The sequence below is a fragment of the Sparassis crispa genome (genome assembly GCF_003851025.1).
Source record: "Sparassis crispa DNA, contig_000002F, whole genome shotgun sequence".
Taxonomy (NCBI): domain Eukaryota; kingdom Fungi; phylum Basidiomycota; class Agaricomycetes; order Polyporales; family Sparassidaceae; genus Sparassis; species Sparassis crispa.
Window position 1 is genome coordinate 2,511,538 of NW_020939749.1, and position 17,432 is coordinate 2,528,969.

The following is a 17,432-nucleotide window of genomic DNA, read 5'->3' on the forward strand; positions in this document are numbered from 1 at the left end:
ATGGTGCCCGCCCCGCGGCCTAGATATTTGGGTCGCTCACCGGGAGTGCGGCACGGAGCAAGCCTGCGAGCCCACCGTGCTGACTCGGAGATCGCCCGGGCGGTGGGAGGAAGATGTGAGGAAGGGATATGGGTGGGAGGTGCGGAAAAGTGTGGAAGAAAGGTGTGCTCCCGCAGATTTCTGGAATGCAGGAGCGTGATGGACTAGGTTCGGTGATGGTTGCAGGTTCAGCGTGACTTCTGAGGCACCGCCGCTCCCTCCCATTCTTACCCATTACGGTGCCTTAGCTATGGACGCCGTATGATGAGTGTATTATGGGTGGAAATGACATTGCGATCACAATATTTTCGGGCTGTTCGAACTGCGCCGAACTGGTTCCGGACTGCAGACGGTTGCTCTCGCTCGAACAATAACCACCGATGCACAGCAAGTGTCATTGAAGATGCCTACAGTGTTCCGGCAAAATAAAATTCTCTATTACTATTGCTGACACGGGCGAAGACATGTATGTCCGCGTCCCATCGGACCTTCTGAATGCAGATGAACCTTCACTACGGTCTGGCGCAATTGATACATCCCAACGGCATCACGACACACGAAACTCAAAACCATGTTCTGGTGCAATCACACCGTCTATTGCAGAGGTAGATAAATACAGGTACGTCTGTCCATCGGACCAGCACGCGGAGCATCGAGCCCGACCCAGACATGATACAGACCGGAACTTCTCCCGCAGGGGTGGTGGTGAACGTTCACCCCGTCCACCAGGAAACGGGGATAGTCACTGATGAGCGCGCCATCGATGACGGAGCGCCTGGTGGACATCCTCAGCTGCAATCATTTCACGCTGATTCTGATCCGCAGGTGGGGCCTAAGTATAGTCCGAGGGGCAAATTTGCAGAAGATGGGGCAAGACGGAGTAATATGATGCAGGGCATGACAGGACGAGGCCGAACAAAAGTTGGCATCATACAAACTTGCAGTGACAGGCCGAGATTAGGAACTAGGTGCGCGCCGCCCCATTCTGGCCTATCAAATGGGAGGAGCCGAGCGTGTTAGGTGGGAGAGATTGTGCAGGTGCAGACGTATTCCGCGGGGGCGAGGGGATGGCGGTGGGGCGGGAAGCATTCAGTCGCTGAAGGGTCTTGATGGGGAATTTCGTTCTAGGGGGTGTGACGTGCTTGGCTCAAATCTAGCGGTGTATGCAAGAACTACACGGACTCACCGACAGGTCGAGCAAACGGGTACCGGCTGGCAGAATACTGCGTAAAGTGAGTATATCAGCCGCGCTGCGTTCGGAGAGGATGGAAGAGAAGGAGTGGGACGAGGCTACGCACTCGACAGACACACGGAGCACACGAAACCGATGTCGATGATCCTCTTATGGCAGAAGCATGCCGCACGGAAGTCGATCTTATCCTGCGTCGGGACCGACAGCAGCTGACGGGTGGCCGGCGGCGGTAGGAAGGACATCTATACGCGTATGGCGTGTCAGCGAGTACACGGAGGGAAGGATAGAAGGACACTTGCGATGAGGTACTGCAGGAGCGCGTCGGGACGGTCGAGGCGCATGTACGAGCCGCCTGTGAGGTGCGCCGCCTGCTGCAGGAATACACTGTCCGGCCCGTATATCGTGCAGACGTCGATCGTTACTCTCTTTGACAAGTCGGGAAGTACGTCAGGTCAGTGTCACATACGCAGGAGGGCAATGGCAGAACGTACAAGCTTCTGCGCGGAGAAGATGGAGTTCATGATGGGGATGTACGACGAGGATTGGTCGGGGGAGACGGAGAGGACGAGGATGCGCGGGTCGACAGGGGCTTGTTCATCTGTTCGCGCTGGGGATGAGGAAGACGGGGAAGTTATGCGGTTGATGTCTGAGATATTGGTGTGAGCGGTGCAAGACGGTGGTATGAGACGCGCCTTACAGCAAAGGGACTTGGTCAACGCCCCAACAAGACCTATAGGTGCTGTAAGTGGACGCTTTAGTAGCAACACAAGCAGTATAGCTGTTTGTACGAACCTTCTTCCTCCGGGTCTCCGAGGGCATCAAGCTGGTCCAGGATGGACTGGACGACAGTCGAGTCGAGGATCTTGAAAGGACGGAACGTGTTCGCGTCTGCGACCTCGACATGCTCTTCAGCGACGGGGTTCGCGGACGCGTAGAGCATCACACTACACATACGACTCAGTAACTATGGATAGCTGAAGGCGGGAGAAAGTGACCTGCGACCGGGGAGTGCGCCAAAGACGGCGAGGGTATTCTCATCCTTACATGCGATATGGGAGTTGAGGAAAACGAGGAGTTGGGAGATAAAGGATTTTAGGGTGAGAGGGTGAGGATTGACGGGTGAAAGCTGGGCAGAGAAAAACCACTGAGATGGAGACAGGTCGAGGATGACACTGAGGTGGGAGGCTTTGTCCATCGCGCCCCGTATGCAGTAGCCGTGGATATTAAGGCACCCAGTTAATTCATTTGTTAACATCATATAGTCAAAAAATGCAGCTTTGCCGTTGGCAGTGTAGCCAAGTGGTTACGGCGTCACGTTTAGGTTCTGACTTAAAACCGTGATGGGTTTCCCGCGCGAGTTCGAATCTCGTCACTGTCATAGGGTATCGTCGTTAAAGTTTTCTCACGTGAAAGGAAATATCCTTTTTAGCTTACTGAGCTTCTCCCAAGTGCGCGCTTGGTGTCTCTTCCTCACTAGCCATGGCTTCCGCATCAGGTTTGTTGCATCCTCTGTATACATGTTCATGCGGTTAACCCTATTTCTCAGCAACTGGAAAGCTTTCGCGTGAAGAGTTCCGTCGGCAAAAGGATCTCGATGCTGCTCGCAAAGCAGGTACAGCACCGGCTGCCCTCGATGAGGAGGGCAAAGCTATCAATCCTCACATCCCTCGTGCGTAGCTCCTCCATCTCTTGTTCTGCAGTTATTCACCCGTGTCACAGAATACATCGCCCAAGTACCATGGTACCTCGACACTGGCGCGCCCACCCTCAGCCACCAGCGTATGCTAGACTATGACCGCTCCGCCGACAAGTTCGACAACTGGTACGAACGCGGCGCCAAGGCCGGTCCTGCTGCGAAGAAGTACCGCAAGGGTGCGTGCGAGAACTGCGGGGCCATGACCCACAAGAAGCAGGATTGCCTCGAGAGGCCCCGCCGTCGCGGCGCCAAGTTCACGAACAAGAACATCTTGCCGGACGAGGTCGTCCAGGACGTTGCCACCGGGTATGACGCGAAGCGCGACAGGTGGAACGGGTACGACCCCGAGGAGCACAAGCATGTGTACGAGGAGTACGCCGCCGTCGAGGCTGCGCGGCAGAAGCTGCGCGAGGAGCAGATTGATAAGCAGACGACGACTGACTTGGCTGCCGTTCGCAAGGTCGCTCATGCTGTCAAGGAGAAGGGGGAGGACCAGGACGACGACTTTGGGAGCAGCAGCGAGGAGGACGAGGATCAGGACAAGTATGCGGAGGCGGCGGACGCGGTTGGGCAGAAGCTTGACACGAAGACCCGTATCACCGTGCGGAACCTACGCATTCGGGAGGACACTGCGAAGTATCTCATCAACTTGGATCCTGAGAGTGCATACTACGACCCAAAAACCCGTGCAATGCGTGACAACCCGCTCAAGAACGTTCCTCCGGAAGAGGTGAGTGAGCTCAGTGATTATCCTTGAACTTATTTCCGATGCTCTCTTCAGGCGATATTTGCTGGAGACAACTTTCTCCGTTCCTCGGGTGAAGCACCCGAGGTCCAGCAACTGCAGCTCTTTGCATGGACCGCCGCCGCACGGGGCAATGATGTGCACATGAATGCGAACCCAACTCAGGGCCAGCTGCTCCACCAGGAGTTCCAGCAGAAGAAGGAGCAGCTCAAGGACCTGACGAAAGACAGCATTCTGAGCAAGTATGGCGGAGAGGAGTACCTCGAGAAGGCGCCCAAGGAGCTGCTGCAGGGCCAGACGGAGGAGTACCTCGAGTTTTCGCGGACGGGCCAGGTCATCAAGGGCAAGGAGCGGACCTTGGCGCGTTCGAAGTATGCCGAGGATGGTGCGTATTTTCTATCTCGGTTTGCATTTATAGACATTAACTGGCTCGGTAGTCTATGTGAACAACCATACAGAAATATGGGGCTCTTGGTACGATCAAACATCGGGACAGTGGGGATATGGCTGCTGTCATTCCTCCGTCCACCTTTCCTACTGCACTGGCCAAGCAGGTATCGAAGCAGCGCGAGCATCGAGTGCGATGAACCTCCTTGCATCGGCGACGTCAAATTCGGCTTCGCCGCCGCCGCCTGAGCCAGTACAAGACGATCGAATAGAGGATCGCAAGAAGAAGGCGGAGGAGCTGTTCTCGAAGAAGCGGCTGGGAGAGGGCGAGGTTTCACTGGACAAGGACCGGCTGGCGCAGGCGATCGGCGAGGAGAGGAAGCGGAAGGCGCGCGGGGAGGATGGAGACGACCGGTATGGGAAGCGGCAGAAGGGTGGGGAGGTTACTCAGGAGGAGCTTGGTATGTCGTTCTTCGCTCTGACATCTGCGCTGGGTACTGATTCTTTGCTGCAGAGGCGTACCGGATGCACCGGCGGATGACTGAGGACCCGATGGCGAATTATGTGGACACAGAGGACTAGTGCGCTCATGCTGTATTCTGTAGTAGTCTGAATTCTATCCCTCTCGTGCTCTGTCCGACGAGAAACATACTCGAACACTTGTCTTGTCTTGGCTCGCCATCACGGTGCACACGTGGGAGCCTCGCGTCCGAGTTGGAAATATTGAGTTGGTCTTCATCGCCTGCGACATCCTCCTCGTTGACCTCGAGTCGCCGAATCCGAGCCAAGCAGCGAGCTAGTCGCCTGCTTGCAGCTGGAGACACCTTCTCCTTGATGCCCGCATGATCTCGAAAGACTGCTATGCCGATAACGACAGCCCCTCCGCTCCTTGTAGCTCTCGGCGCACGCATCTTTCTCAACGCCTTCATCTTCCAACCACACCAGCTCCCCACCGCCTCCGACTGCCTCCTCAATGGCCTCTTCCAGGGCGTCCTCCTCTACCATGCCCTCACCGAGCTCCCGCAGCTCACCCTCCTCGTCGCCGCCGGTATCGGCGGCAAGCTCGTCTTCGACTTCCTCAGCGACTCCGACGTCATGCGCTGCCTCTGCACGGTCGTAGGCGTTGCCCTCGGTGTCCTGGGCACCGACATGCTATCGCGCGTGTTCGAAAATGGTGCGTACGCCCCCAAGAGCGCCCCTACACCGAACAGCAGCACCCGAGTGCGGGACACACACGAGCCCGCAAGACGCCTCCGCCTGGTGTCCTTCGAGCGCAGCACGCAGGACCGCGCACGCCACGGACACTGGCACGGCAATGGCAACGGGAATGGGAATGGGAACGGGAACGGGAACGGGAACGGGCACCGCGAGCGGCATTCGCGCCCAGTTGAGGTACGGCCGCTCACCCCCGCACTCACCTATGCAAGTACCGCCCCGTCGATATCGCTGGAGTCGGTCCCCTCATCTATCGACCCCGAGAACAAGATGACCCCGCAGGAGCGCGCTATCGCCGTCCTGCGCGCCCGCGCGAGCCTCGCCGACTCGGAACGCCGCCGTTTCAAAGAGGAGCGCAAGTGGGCGCTGAGCCAGGGAAACACGGCGCGCGCGAGCCAACTTGCGTGGCAGGTTAAGCGGTACGCCGCGCTCATGGAGAGCTTCCACCGCGAAGCCGACGCGAAGCTTGTTGAAGGTATGTGGGCCGCGCAGTCATCGGCCCCATCACCCTCGGAGAGCACTCATTTTCTGTTGTGAATGATAGCTGCGCGTTTAACCGGCCAACGGTCATCTGTCCCATTTCCGGGAAATGGAAATTCCTCTCATCGTCGCGCCTCGCAATCGCGACATCGGACAACATCCTCCTCTAACCCAGCACCTGCGCCCGCTGCTGAACCTGCCGAGCGCGCACCTCTTGTTAGCGTTACAGTGGGCACGACACGCTCTCGGAAACGAAGCTCCGGGGCATCCACTTTGCGGCCTGCCATCCGTGTGCAGGGAAGAGAGTACGTCCAAGTCCTTGTTTCCTTCCCTTTCAGCTACAGAATTTCAATTCTGTTCGTTCCTCTCACTCGTTTGTATATCAGGAAACTCACTCTATTACATCTTTTCTTCTTGCAGTATCAATGTAACCCGTTGATTATATCTCGACGACGACCATTGTAAAAGCCGTGCATCAATCAATATCCTCACGACAAAGTGTTACATATTCGAGAGCAAGTGGAGTCAGTCGAGGTACGCGCGTACGATGGGATAGCACCTAGAGTGGATTGGCCGGCCGTGTGGGGGTCGAAGTTTAGCTTTTGGACATGCGCGTTATCCGGCGCCGGATGTGGCCCTAGTGGATCGCGTGCGTCCAGTCGTCAGTCTCGCATTGGCTTCTCCTGGAGACATAGAACGCGTCGGGAAGGGTGTTGCTTTGTTTGAATGCAGTTGGCTGTGTTGGGAACTCCTACGGTACAGTGTCTCGAAGGACAGAGTTGCGAATGGTTTGCCATGTATATAGGGAAATGCATGCACACTGGATGTGAGTGTAAGCACGGTGGGTCTCTGTTGTATTACTATGATCTACACAGGATGGATGTATGTGTATTGCGGGCGCGCTACTGATGCAGACGCATATGAAAACAATGATCAGGAGTCAATTCGACACTGCAGATGCAAAAAAAGGAATCGATATACACAACAAGCATGGGGACAGAACATAATGTGATGCGGCGTATGGACACTTGCGAGAAGATGAGAGGAGAGCGCACGATAACGAGGAGCGAGCGTGCTAGCCAGCGTCCGGTATGATTGTGGTATAACCTGGGCAGCAGCGGCTCGAGTGTCCAATCACCAACCAACTCGGTGGTGGACGAACAATAATACAGTCGGAGGCAAGACGGCAGACAATAGACTGAGGAGAGAGGTGGCAGAAGATAGGACGCTCGTCACCGGTACTTCCCATTTGTATGCGACGAGACTGTTGAAGCTGAGGGGAGCGACGCGCCGCTGCTGCGAGCGCCACTGGCGCTGGTGCTGACTCGAGGCTTCTTGGGTGCGCTGGGACCATCCATCGAGGATGCTCGGGGAGCACCCTCTTTGATCACCATCTTTGCATGTATCTCTTCCAACTTGGTCGCTTTCACCCTCTTAGGCCAGAAGAACGTGACGAATCTGACCGACAGAGTGAGACACAGAACAATTATGGAGAAGTGACGCGAACTTACGTCCACAGATGTCTGCGCCATCGATCTCGATCTTCCCCAGCTGCATGCTTCTGAGCAAGTATCGACTCTATGCGCTTGCCAATGGCAGCAAGCGACTCTTTAAGTATGGCAACCTTATCGTCTCTCGGGATGTCGCTGCCAGACAACTTCAAGTTTTTCTGCTGAGATAATCAGTTTTGCTTCTCAATTCGACGATGATCTCCTACTAACAAGCTGTCTCTTCACGGGGCGTAGCAACTCCTTCGTCGCATCCTCATCCATGGACGGACTGAAAGAGATAATGTTAGACTCCGAATCATAATCAAAGTAAATGAACATACCACTCGTCTGAAGACTCCGAATCGGTGAACGTGGGCGTTGGCCGCCGTTTCCGTCTCTTCGTGCTCCCTTCATCGATCGACGCAACAGCCTCGCTCTCCGCACGCCGTTTCAAGCCATGAGTGTACGTAGCAGACACGGGAAGAGGCGGCGGAGATACCGACAAGTGCACGCTATGGGCGCCCGCACGATTTACCTTCATCTCTACCGCACGGATTTTCTCAACCCACTCTCGGAGCTGGCTCAGCAGGAAGTCACCTCGACGGACGAGGTGGATGGCATTCGGGATGGGCTTGCTCGCCGTATCCTCACCCTTCTTGCCTTCCTCGAGGAAGAACTTCCCCTCAAGGCCAAGTTTCGGATCCTTCGCCATCGTTTCCCAGTTGCCAAAGCCGTAGAGGTACGCACCGACCAGGAGCATCGAGTCATCCTGAGGGCCCCATCGACCTGACCAATTAAGGGTTGGCCGGATGTTCTCCATGGGTAATGACCAGTTGTAGACGTCGTCGCTCAAGGGATCCAAGCACTGGAACAGAATCTGCAAGTCGCGATGACGGGAGAGGACTGTCTCTGCATTGATGTTGCCGACGTTCTGATAAGTGACCAGAACAGCCTTGCTCTTCTGTGCGTTGGTCAATGTTTCGCCGGCCTCGATGCGGGCTCGCTTCTCCGCTTCGTTCTCCTTAACTGCTCTCTCACACAGTGCGATGATGTCTCTAGCGGTGTCCTTCAACAAATCTGTGTTCTTGTCTTGCAACTTGGCTTCCGTGACCTAGCAGTTCCACCTTAGTCGACCTGGGCGAATACAGATGAATGATGGAGGCCACTCACAATGATATCGAACCTCTGTTCCATGTCTCCCCACCGCTGCAAGCTGCGGATCAGTACACGAACATCCCGCTCCTTCAGCTCCATCGCCTTCTGGGCACCGGTCTTGCGTTGTGGAGCCGCGTTCTTCGCCTTCTTAGCCGGTGGCGCGTGGCTAGGGTGTTCCATGTCCATACCCTCGTAGGAGACCGCAGCATGTGTACGCTTCCGGTCTTTTGCCTGAACAGCAATCTCCTCCACCTTCCGCTGATCCTCTGCGCGCTCGAATCGCTGCCGCTCCTCCAGCGGGATGATGTCTTCCCAATTCATGTCGTTCTTCACGTCGCTGACATTCGCGAACTGGGCCAGGAAGCCCTCGCCGCCGAGAGATGCGCTCTCACCGGTGGCATCCATCGTCTCGTGGTGCTCCGCGCGGTTCAGTATATCGTCCAGATCCATCTCGTCTAGCTTCTTGTTCTGCTGGTTGTCATCTTTGTCGAAACTGCCACGGACGATAAGCAGCAAGACGGGGCGAGAACAAAGGCGGACATACATCTTCTGCGCACCATACTTCAACACGGCGTGGAGCTCGTCCTTACTTAAGTCGTTGGTCTTCCCCGTGTCTTTTGTCTGGATATTCGCCTTCGAGCTTAGGTGCGCTTGGGTCGTGTCCATCTGGTTGATGACTGTGTACGGTCAGTCGTCATCGCGTGAGGCGAAGATGCGGGTAGAATCCGCATGGCACGACCACTCACTAGCATATTCTAACACCATCTTCTTCTTGGCACGCTCGAGGACATCCTCCTCCATGGTGTCCTTGCTCACGAACCTGTAAACGCTGACATGCGACTTCTGCCCGATACGATGCGCACGTGCCATCGCCTGCAGGTCGTTCTGTGGATTCCAGTCGCTCTGTGGAGTGGGGGATTAGCAACGTGTTGCGCGTGTCGAACAGGCTGCAACAACTGCGCGCCACAGGGGCGTCACTCACATCAAAGATGATCACAGTGTTGGCCGTCTCTAGGTTGATGCCCAACCCTCCAGCGCGCGTCGACAACAGGAACGCAAAGTCAGGCGAACCAGGCGCGTTAAAGTGTGCGATCGACTTCTTCCGCGCATCGGACGAAACCATCCCGTCCAGGCGCTGGTGCTGGTATCCTCGGAGACTCATGTAGTCGCTAAGGATGTCCAGCATCCGAACCATCTGGCTGAAGATAAGGACCCTATGACCGTCTGCGCGCAGACGCGCTAGTAGCTTGTCGAGAAGCACCATCTTCCCGCTATTCATCACAAGTCCTTTCAGTGTCTCTTCGGAATTGTCTGTGCGCGTCTCGGCACCGTCAAAGAGATACGGGTGGTTAGCCGCTTTCTTCAGCTCCATAGCTAAATACAATGTGAGCCTTGAAATGTTAGAACAGCATTGGAAGGCAAGCCTCACCGATGTTGAGCAGACTGATGTTGTTATTGCCGTTCGAGCTCTTGACCAACCCTTGGAAGTTCTAAAGAAGACGCATTAAAGCACGTCATGCGACGATCACCCACAATTGACAGACCTTCGTGAGAATGTTCTTGTAGAAGTGCGTCTGCAGGGCACTCATCTCGACACGCAGAATGCGCTCGCTCTTGGTTGGTAGAGACGTCAACACGTCGCGCTTCAGGCGGCGCAACATGAGCGCCTCCAGCTGCTTGTGCAGCTCCTTGATCTTCTCTTCGTGGTCGACATCAGTAAGGTCGAACTCGTTGGTGAGCTGGACTGCGAACAAGAACTATGATGTCAGCAATGTCGATGAATGAGTCCGCACGCGACTCACATTTCTCGGGCATGAGGAAGTGCATGAGCGAGAGAAGTTCTGATCGGAGTCACAGATGGAGGTCAGATGTGAAACGAGTAGCATGACGCGATGAAAGGCAAGCACAGACCCTTAACGTTGTTCTGTAGCGGCGTGCCCGTGATGAGCAGCTTCGAGGCGGCGGAAAACGATGAGAGCGCCTCGTACAGCTGGCTTTCTGAGTTCTTCAGGCGATGTGCCTAGAACGCCCAAGACTGGTCAGCGTGTGCGCACTTGCGAGGTGGAGGTACCCGATACTTGCCTCGTCGACAGCCAGAACCTGCCACTTGATGTCACCGAGCCCCTTCGAGTCCCGCAGTGTGATCTCATACGTCGTGAGCAGAACGTTCATCTTGAGCTTCTTGTTAGACGCGCCGAACTCGTAATTCCGGATCACGTCCCGCGAAGCTGCTGTGCCGATGTATGTGATCACGTTTAGGTCCGGTGCCCATGTTGCAAACTGCAACTGCCACGCAGTGATGGTGGAGAGAGGGACGATAACGAGGAATGGGCCGTACTGACGCAGCTCGTGGAAGAGATATGAGAGGAAAGCGACAGTCTGGACTGTCTGGAAAGCAACGAGATCGTCAACACCCTTGGACACAGAACACGAGAATCATGATATAAACCTTTCCAAGACCCATCTCGTCGGCGAGGATACCGTTCTCACCCTTGCTCCACAGGTAGGCCAGCCAATTGAGCCCAGTAAGCTGGAAATCTTTTAGCTCGCCACCTGTCACAGCGAGGTACTCCGGGTCCTCTTTGATCTTCTTGAATGTTGGTCGTTGGTACCTGGAATGGACAGCACTCTTGAAGGGAAACTTCGCCTCGAGTTCCCTACGCCTGTACGCGTCGATCTGTTCCTTCGCAATGGGCCTGATCTCCTCCAGCGTTTCCCAGGTACAGTGCTCATAGTTTAGAATGTTCCACTTGCAGAAGTATTCTGTCTGCTTCGTGTCCGTCTCGCGGTGGGCGATGATTCGTTCTATAGTCTTGTAAGTCTCAAACTCCTCCTTCTCGCGCTCCTTGTCCAGGAGAAGCACTTCCTTGTCCTCCTGGGAGAGGTCAGGAGAGGCAAGGCGTTCTTGATACACCTTCCACTGCTTGATATAATTGTCTACGCGCTTTAGGCCTCGGAAACGCTTCAAAAACTCGTATGTCTCGTCGGTGTTGTGTAAATGCGAGAAATTCTTCCACTTAATGTGGAATCGCTGAAGAGGCTGTAAGACCGAACTCCCAAGAATTAACACGATGTAACATACGATGTTGCTATACCAGTTGTCTTCGGGATCACCTTCGTGCCCTTCGTCTCTGGTGTGTCCAAGGACGGACTCGATCTCGTCCTCCTCCTTGAAGGTGGCCGTGGCGTCAACGTAGGTGCCAGGATCAACGTCATCCTCGAACTGCTCGAAGTCTTGAAAGTCATCGACGTAGTTGGGAGTCTTGCCATTACGAGACGATACGCGGAGTTCGTCTGCAGTTAGACGAGGCTTCTTCTTTTTCTTTGAGCGAGAGCCATAATCCGAGTCGGAGTCCGAAGCAGAGTGGCGGGCCACCACTGAGCACGAGGAGGATGAGCGCCAACAAAGGAGGACGAGGGAAAGACATACCTCTTGGCTTCGAGGGAGCTTTCTTCTTCTTCTTGGGTGCCTTCTTCTTTGAAGACGAGGCACCGTACTCCTCGTCGGCGTACGACGCGTCCTCGTCTTCGTTGTCGGCATCGTCATCGGGGTCATCTTCATAACCCTGCGAGACGTCGGGGTGATGAGTGGCGACGACGAATGAGAACAGTGGTGGCCCACTCACCGAGTCATCTTCGTCCTTGACCTGCACAACGATGGTGGCGGTGAGCAAGGGGAGGGGGTGAGAGAAGAGAAAGAGACGTACGGCACGCTTGGCGAGGTAAGATGAGGACGCACTTGCATTTTTGTTGGAAAGGTGGGGAGCATCGTCGACATCGACCTCCTCGCCGTCTGCGTCAGGGTCGGGAAGTCTCTGGACGTCGATGTCAGAGTCCATCTGCATGGTGCTGTCGGTGTCGCTGTGGGCGCCGTTGAGGGCGGGAGAGGGAAGTGGGGACATGGTGTGGAAGTCGTCGTCGTCGACGGCGACGGAGAGCATGGGAGAGGGAGAGGATGATGGGTGAGGGAGAGAGGGCGTTGTTTAGGGCCACGAGCGCCAGAGCCGACAGCCCAGCTCGGACTCGGTTCGCACGCGTGCGCCGGGCCACCATCGCAGAGCTCGTCACTGCCCGTGGCGGCGAACTCCGACAGTCCGCGCGACCGTCATCTTATCTCCTCCGTCCTTGTTTTCCCCTCTCTCCTCTTCTCCTCTCTCTCCTCCTCGTCTTCCCCTTCTCCGTCCCCTTTCTTCCCATCGCCGTGCTCGCCGGCGACCGCGACCATCAGCCATCACCCCTCGCAGGTGCCACCCGTGGGACGCCCGGCTCACGCTGTGCCCTTGGCGGCCCGCGTGGCCCACATCCTGCGCGGCACTCGGCAGACCATTCTCGAGCGGTCGTCGCCGCTGCCAGCGCCGGCAACACAATTGTCAATCCCTTCGTCGCCGTCACGCAAGTCACGCGCTTCGTCACCCCCGCTCTTCCCAGCACAACCCTAGCCTGCCTAGATCCCATGTCCACTCGCTCGCTCCCCCGCTCCTCCCCCCTTATCGCGGCTCACGCACCACAGCCGCGCCCGGGGCATCGAAGCCGATGAATTGTCACGATAAAGTCACCCCCACGTTTTCCCGAGGCTGCGCACACCATGCCCATCGATACCGGAAGAAGGCCAGGCCCCGGCGGCGGTTGAGGTGCCCGTGGATGAAGTTCCCAGGCATTGGCGGCGAGCATACGGAAGCATGCGCGCCCGTTGATGGTGGCAGATTGCGCTAGTGAGTAGAGCTTCCGTGCCGCTCGAGCGCCTTCTGCGCCAGGCATTGCACAGTCTAACACATTACGTCTTGCCGTGCGCATTGCCCTGCCAGCGTTCGACGTCCTCTTCCGCTTCTGGTTGCATCATCAAACGGCGATGCAGGGTGGTATCTGTCAATCATTGCTGGACAATCCACCACGCAGAATAAAATGAAGCCACATGAGTACAATTATCTACCGAAAGTCCTCCGCAGTACTGTGAGTAGAGCAGTATATGCAGCAACTAATATATGAATCCCGATAAGCGTGTGTCCCATACAGATGCAGAAAAGATGCGACGTCTGGTCGGACAGACCAATAGCGACGGTGAGGCTGTTGATAGCGGGCGAAAGGCGGTTGAGGCGGTTGCTCCTGATAGACCCCGACGAGCACAGGTTCAACAGATTCGAGCTTACCGCTTGACCACGCTTGCGCCCGAGCTGCCGTGCGCCCCTTTGTTGATTGTTTGGGCGGGCAATAGATGGAAGGAGGACGTGACACTTCCGAGGCGCTCCTTCATGAACGCGGAGTGTCCTTGCGGCACGTCTAGCGTGGGCAGTAGTTGGATGTACGGCGGCGCGGTTTGCGACGTGGATCCGTCCACAATGTCGCCGAGGTTGGTCAACATGTATGCGTTTCACACCGATCACGTCTACGCGTGAGCATGTATAATGCGTAAATACGCACGGAATGCAATGCCCAGGATCATGTCATAGTTGGACGACGACGCAGTGGTGATGGGTTGGAACGCGCCAACACAGACCGTGCTTCCGTTGGCGTTTAGTTCATTCAAAGTATCCAGGTTGGTGCCCAGTCGATTGAGAAAGAAAACAAGTAAATCACAGCCACCACGTCCACATTACGGTATAGGCCACTGGCATGAAGGTCGTTGTACAGCACACTGCATGCCTACTAAACAAGATAATACCACTTTGGGTCCTCTTCCATCTTCATTGCCTTCTTCACCCTTTGCACAAGATCCTCATCCGGCTTCTTCCGCTTGCGTGAACAGTTGTCGGCAAACACCACCCCCACCGTCAAGTTGCCCTTCGTACTGAGGTTCCGGAAGCATTCATTCGGAACATCCCAAGTATTCATTAGGTAGAAGCGAAACCTGAAGTAGGTGTTGACAAGATTTGAGAGCGTTACGTCCGGGAAATCAAGTTCCCTGGCAAGTGGGGCGAGGATGGCCCAGTTGAAAGCGTATCCATATGCGCGAGGAAGTCTGCGCTTCCTGGGGCGGGAGACTGGCTGTACAGTGGTTTCCTAGTCAATATCTCAGTTACACGAGCAACATGATAGAACCGGTGTGCCCTCACCGACATGGTTCACTGTATTGATGGTTGTACCTTGTTCTGAGCGAGCCACTCTTGAAGCGCTCCATGTGACATCATGCGCAAGAACTGTATAACGGCGAGCTCATCCACAACAGCCTTGTTGCCAGACTCCATGCATAGAGGGTCACCGTAGTGACATCAAACAGCGATGCAGGGTGGTATCTGTCAACCATTGCCGGACAATCCACCATGCAGAATAAAGTGAAGCTATGTGAGTACAATAATTTATCTACCGAAAGTCCTCTGTAGTACTGTGAGTAAATCAGTATATGCAGCAACTAATATAAGAATCCCGATATGCATGGTCCCATGTGGATCCATGTGGATCCAGAAAAGATGCGACGTCTGCTCGGACAAACTAATGGCGACGGTGAGGCTGTTGATAACGGGTGAAAGGTGGTTGCTCCTGATAGACCCCGACCGGCACAGGCTCAACGGGCTCCTGTAGGCGCTGGTACATATGTTTGCCGCGGTTGCTCGCAATACAGTACCACACAAACGCGATGAGCAGCACACCGAGCACGACGCTTCCCGCGATGATATACGGCAGGTACCGCTTGACCACGCTTGCGCCCGAGCTGCCGTGCGCCCCTTTGTTGATCGGTTGGGCGGGCAGTAGATGGAAGGAAGACGTGTTGTCCACACCTCCGAGGCGCTCCTTCACGAACGCGGCGTGTCCTTGCGGCACGTCCAGCGTGGGCAGTAATTGGATGTATGGCGGCGCGGTTTGCGACGTGGATCCGTCCACAAAGTCGCCGAGGTTGATCAGCATGTATGCGTTTCGCACTGATCACGTCTGCGCGTGAGCATGTATAATCCCAGAAAATGTGTAAACACGCACGGAATGCCATGCCCAGGATCATGTCATAGTTGGACGACGACGCAGTGGTGATGGGTTGGAAAGAACCAACACAGATCGTGCTTCCGTTGGCGTTTAGTTCATTTAAAGTGTCCAGGTTGGTGTCTAGGGGGTTGATTGGGAAAGAAACATTCCCAAACTTGAACGTGACGTTCAGCTCCACATCGCACGGGACCGTCCACACAGGCCCCGTGTTCGTGAAATTCGCGAACTTCGCACCAGGCACTCTGCCGTAGATGGCACCAGCGACAGCCCTGCAACGGCTTGTATCAACATGCAATCACAAACACATCAAAGGAGATGCGTACGGAGGGACCTGTGGAAGTGTGAAGCCCGTGTCGAACATAACGGTGAGCTGATCCCGCCCACCCACGGTGGACGACACCTCTATCGGCTGGCAATCCGGACCAACAACACCGTCCTTGTCAAGCAGCGCCAACCAATGCTGGCCAACCGTATCCGACACCCGCGAGACGGGCAGCTTGGGCTGGGATGTGATATTTTCGTATGAGCTGATGACGGACCCGATCGTGAGCTCTCCTGGGTACGGATTTGCCACATCGACGGAGCGCCCAAGAAGGACGGTCATGTAGTTGGGCGTTGACGTGTTCTGGCGGAAGATATTGTCGAGAACCGCGTCCCCCGACGCGTTGTTGAACGCGGCGTGCACCTGCGAGCCACTGTTGGGCCCGAGGCCGATGATCCCTTGGCCTGTGGGGTGGGAATCATCTACAGGGACACTAACTGCGGGTACGTTCAGTCTCCTGCGTAGAGGGTGCGTACAAAGCGGGCTCACTGAACGCCTGGTTTTCCACCGTGTATCCGTCAAACTCGAGCTGTGCCGTGAGAATAGGCCCTGTGAGCAAATCGCCACGTCAATGGAAGATGTGGGGCACACCCGCGCCCATAAAGTACCTGTAGCATCGCCAATAGCATAAGCAACTGATGCCTTCTTCCCCGTGTTTTGCGTGTTCGCTGTGCTGCCAGCTACCCACAGGTCCGAGCTAGGCAATCCGATGAGCATGGAAGGACGTCTAGAACGCACCGGCGCACATACCTGCCCGCGTCAATGAGGACCTGAAACGGGCTCCCCCCCAGAGTGATATTCGCGAAATACTTCACGTCCGAGCTGTCGACGACATTCGCTCCCTGGGAGAGGCTCGTGCGCCTTGTCAAGCCCTCCCACCACCCGCGATGCACCTGCTTCCCCGAGATCGGTATCCGGACTGCACGCACCGCCAAATCATCTAGCAATAATGAGAGGTACAATAGAAGAGATGAGGACAAGAACATCATTATAAAAGGGTGAAAAAAGTGGTACCTTGCACCGACGTGGCCTTGTAATAAATGCTGCACAGGTATGACAGAATGTCAGTGACAGACGATAATCTTTGTTGGTCAAACCCGTTGCCAAGTGTTTTGACCACCCGCGGGGGGCGTTCAGCCGAGCAGCCGGCGAAGGTACCTTCATTGTCGTCCCAAACTGGTAGCCGGGGTCCTTGATCAGAACTTTGAGACGCACTGGTACGAGCGCAGTTCTACATGTTTTGTAAAATTGATACAGGATCTGAACTAAGTATGAAGCATTTCATCTTTCTGAGAACTCATTACCTTGAATATCGTAGTGGAGCCTGGGGAGGAGAGGCTCGTGAGGCAGCTCTCTTATCAGCAAGGTCGTAAACAATCTTATCAGCGTCGAGATCTACATTGCGGCGCCAGTGCCCGCGAACGCGAATCTGCGTTCTTTGAAACGCGGCACTTCGCGTCTCATCCTCTCGCAGTTTTGGTGTACTCTGTGAGTATCCAAGAACTCGCAAATATTTTTATCTCCGCGCTGCACACTGTGTCCAATATGTAATGACCTCCAGGTGGTGCCGCACCATATGGAAGTACAATGTCCCATACCGTCTGGCCTCCGAGCGTACAACAGACGAGGGCGACTTGCGGGCGATCCCGATCATCCAGCTCATCATCGAGATGCAGGAGAATCTGAAGCAGGGTAGGGTGGCATCGACACTCTGCAGCCTAAGAAGAATGCTCGGAATTCTAGTAGTACTTAGTAGTAGGGTGAGGCAGTAGCCTCAACGATTTTATGTAGTCTTGGCC

The 17,432-nt window shown here is 55.4% G+C and overlaps 8 protein-coding genes and 1 non-coding gene across 9 annotated transcripts; 5 read left to right on the forward strand and 4 right to left on the reverse strand.

Annotated features, from left to right (window-relative positions):
- Window positions 1–1,003: 1,003 nt before the first annotated feature.
- Window positions 1,004–2,426, reverse strand: SCP_0308390 (RNA polymerase II transcription factor B subunit 4; the record flags this gene model as incomplete). Its single annotated transcript, XM_027756226.1, has 8 exons — window positions 1,004–1,163; window positions 1,226–1,262; window positions 1,338–1,473; window positions 1,531–1,656; window positions 1,723–1,877; window positions 1,929–1,970; window positions 2,024–2,175; window positions 2,227–2,426. 8 exons carry the CDS (start codon window positions 2,424–2,426, stop codon window positions 1,004–1,006), a joined length of 1,008 nt encoding a protein of 335 aa, XP_027612027.1.
- A 90-nt stretch (window positions 2,427–2,516) lies between these two features.
- On the forward strand, window positions 2,517–2,609 carry SCP_t0308400. Its single transcript is given in 2 exon segments — window positions 2,517–2,553; window positions 2,567–2,609. It is a non-coding gene; the product is annotated as a tRNA-Leu (tRNA).
- A 101-nt stretch (window positions 2,610–2,710) lies between these two features.
- Window positions 2,711–4,641, forward strand: SCP_0308410 (Pre-mRNA-splicing factor SLU7; the record flags this gene model as incomplete). The annotated part of the gene is made up of 6 exons (XM_027756227.1): window positions 2,711–2,726; window positions 2,778–2,900; window positions 2,951–3,657; window positions 3,709–4,057; window positions 4,110–4,520; window positions 4,574–4,641. The coding sequence occupies 6 exons, from the start codon at window positions 2,711–2,713 to the stop codon at window positions 4,639–4,641; spliced, it is 1,674 nt and encodes a 557-aa protein (XP_027612028.1).
- Window positions 4,642–4,920: 279 nt separating this feature from the next.
- SCP_0308420 (hypothetical protein) lies at window positions 4,921–6,193 on the forward strand (the record flags this gene model as incomplete). Its single annotated transcript, XM_027756228.1, has 3 exons — window positions 4,921–5,749; window positions 5,819–6,059; window positions 6,175–6,193. The coding sequence occupies 3 exons, from the start codon at window positions 4,921–4,923 to the stop codon at window positions 6,191–6,193; spliced, it is 1,089 nt and encodes a 362-aa protein (XP_027612029.1).
- Window positions 6,194–6,986: 793 nt separating this feature from the next.
- On the reverse strand, window positions 6,987–12,340 carry SCP_0308430 (Chromodomain helicase hrp3; the record flags this gene model as incomplete). The annotated part of the gene is made up of 18 exons (XM_027756229.1): window positions 6,987–7,212; window positions 7,266–7,423; window positions 7,476–7,533; window positions 7,586–8,355; window positions 8,415–8,892; window positions 8,944–9,076; window positions 9,146–9,302; window positions 9,382–9,773; window positions 9,829–9,889; window positions 9,944–10,143; window positions 10,202–10,240; window positions 10,311–10,419; window positions 10,482–10,787; window positions 10,849–11,430; window positions 11,482–11,777; window positions 11,830–11,965; window positions 12,026–12,046; window positions 12,107–12,340. 18 exons carry the CDS (start codon window positions 12,338–12,340, stop codon window positions 6,987–6,989), a joined length of 4,356 nt encoding a protein of 1,451 aa, XP_027612030.1.
- Window positions 12,341–12,354: 14 nt separating this feature from the next.
- SCP_0308440 (hypothetical protein) lies at window positions 12,355–12,936 on the forward strand (the record flags this gene model as incomplete). The annotated part of the gene is made up of 1 exon (XM_027756230.1): window positions 12,355–12,936. The coding sequence occupies one exon, from the start codon at window positions 12,355–12,357 to the stop codon at window positions 12,934–12,936; it is 582 nt and encodes a 193-aa protein (XP_027612031.1).
- Window positions 12,937–13,040: 104 nt separating this feature from the next.
- Window positions 13,041–13,792, forward strand: SCP_0308450 (hypothetical protein; the record flags this gene model as incomplete). Its single annotated transcript, XM_027756231.1, has 3 exons — window positions 13,041–13,111; window positions 13,205–13,349; window positions 13,397–13,792. The coding sequence occupies 3 exons, from the start codon at window positions 13,041–13,043 to the stop codon at window positions 13,790–13,792; spliced, it is 612 nt and encodes a 203-aa protein (XP_027612032.1).
- A 250-nt stretch (window positions 13,793–14,042) lies between these two features.
- Window positions 14,043–14,455, reverse strand: SCP_0308460 (hypothetical protein; the record flags this gene model as incomplete). Its single annotated transcript, XM_027756232.1, has 2 exons — window positions 14,043–14,396; window positions 14,450–14,455. 2 exons carry the CDS (start codon window positions 14,453–14,455, stop codon window positions 14,043–14,045), a joined length of 360 nt encoding a protein of 119 aa, XP_027612033.1.
- Window positions 14,456–14,825: 370 nt separating this feature from the next.
- SCP_0308470 (hypothetical protein) lies at window positions 14,826–16,934 on the reverse strand (the record flags this gene model as incomplete). Its single annotated transcript, XM_027756233.1, has 8 exons — window positions 14,826–15,253; window positions 15,309–15,580; window positions 15,635–16,070; window positions 16,123–16,182; window positions 16,242–16,330; window positions 16,384–16,573; window positions 16,648–16,847; window positions 16,900–16,934. 8 exons carry the CDS (start codon window positions 16,932–16,934, stop codon window positions 14,826–14,828), a joined length of 1,710 nt encoding a protein of 569 aa, XP_027612034.1.
- Window positions 16,935–17,432: the final 498 nt, after the last annotated feature.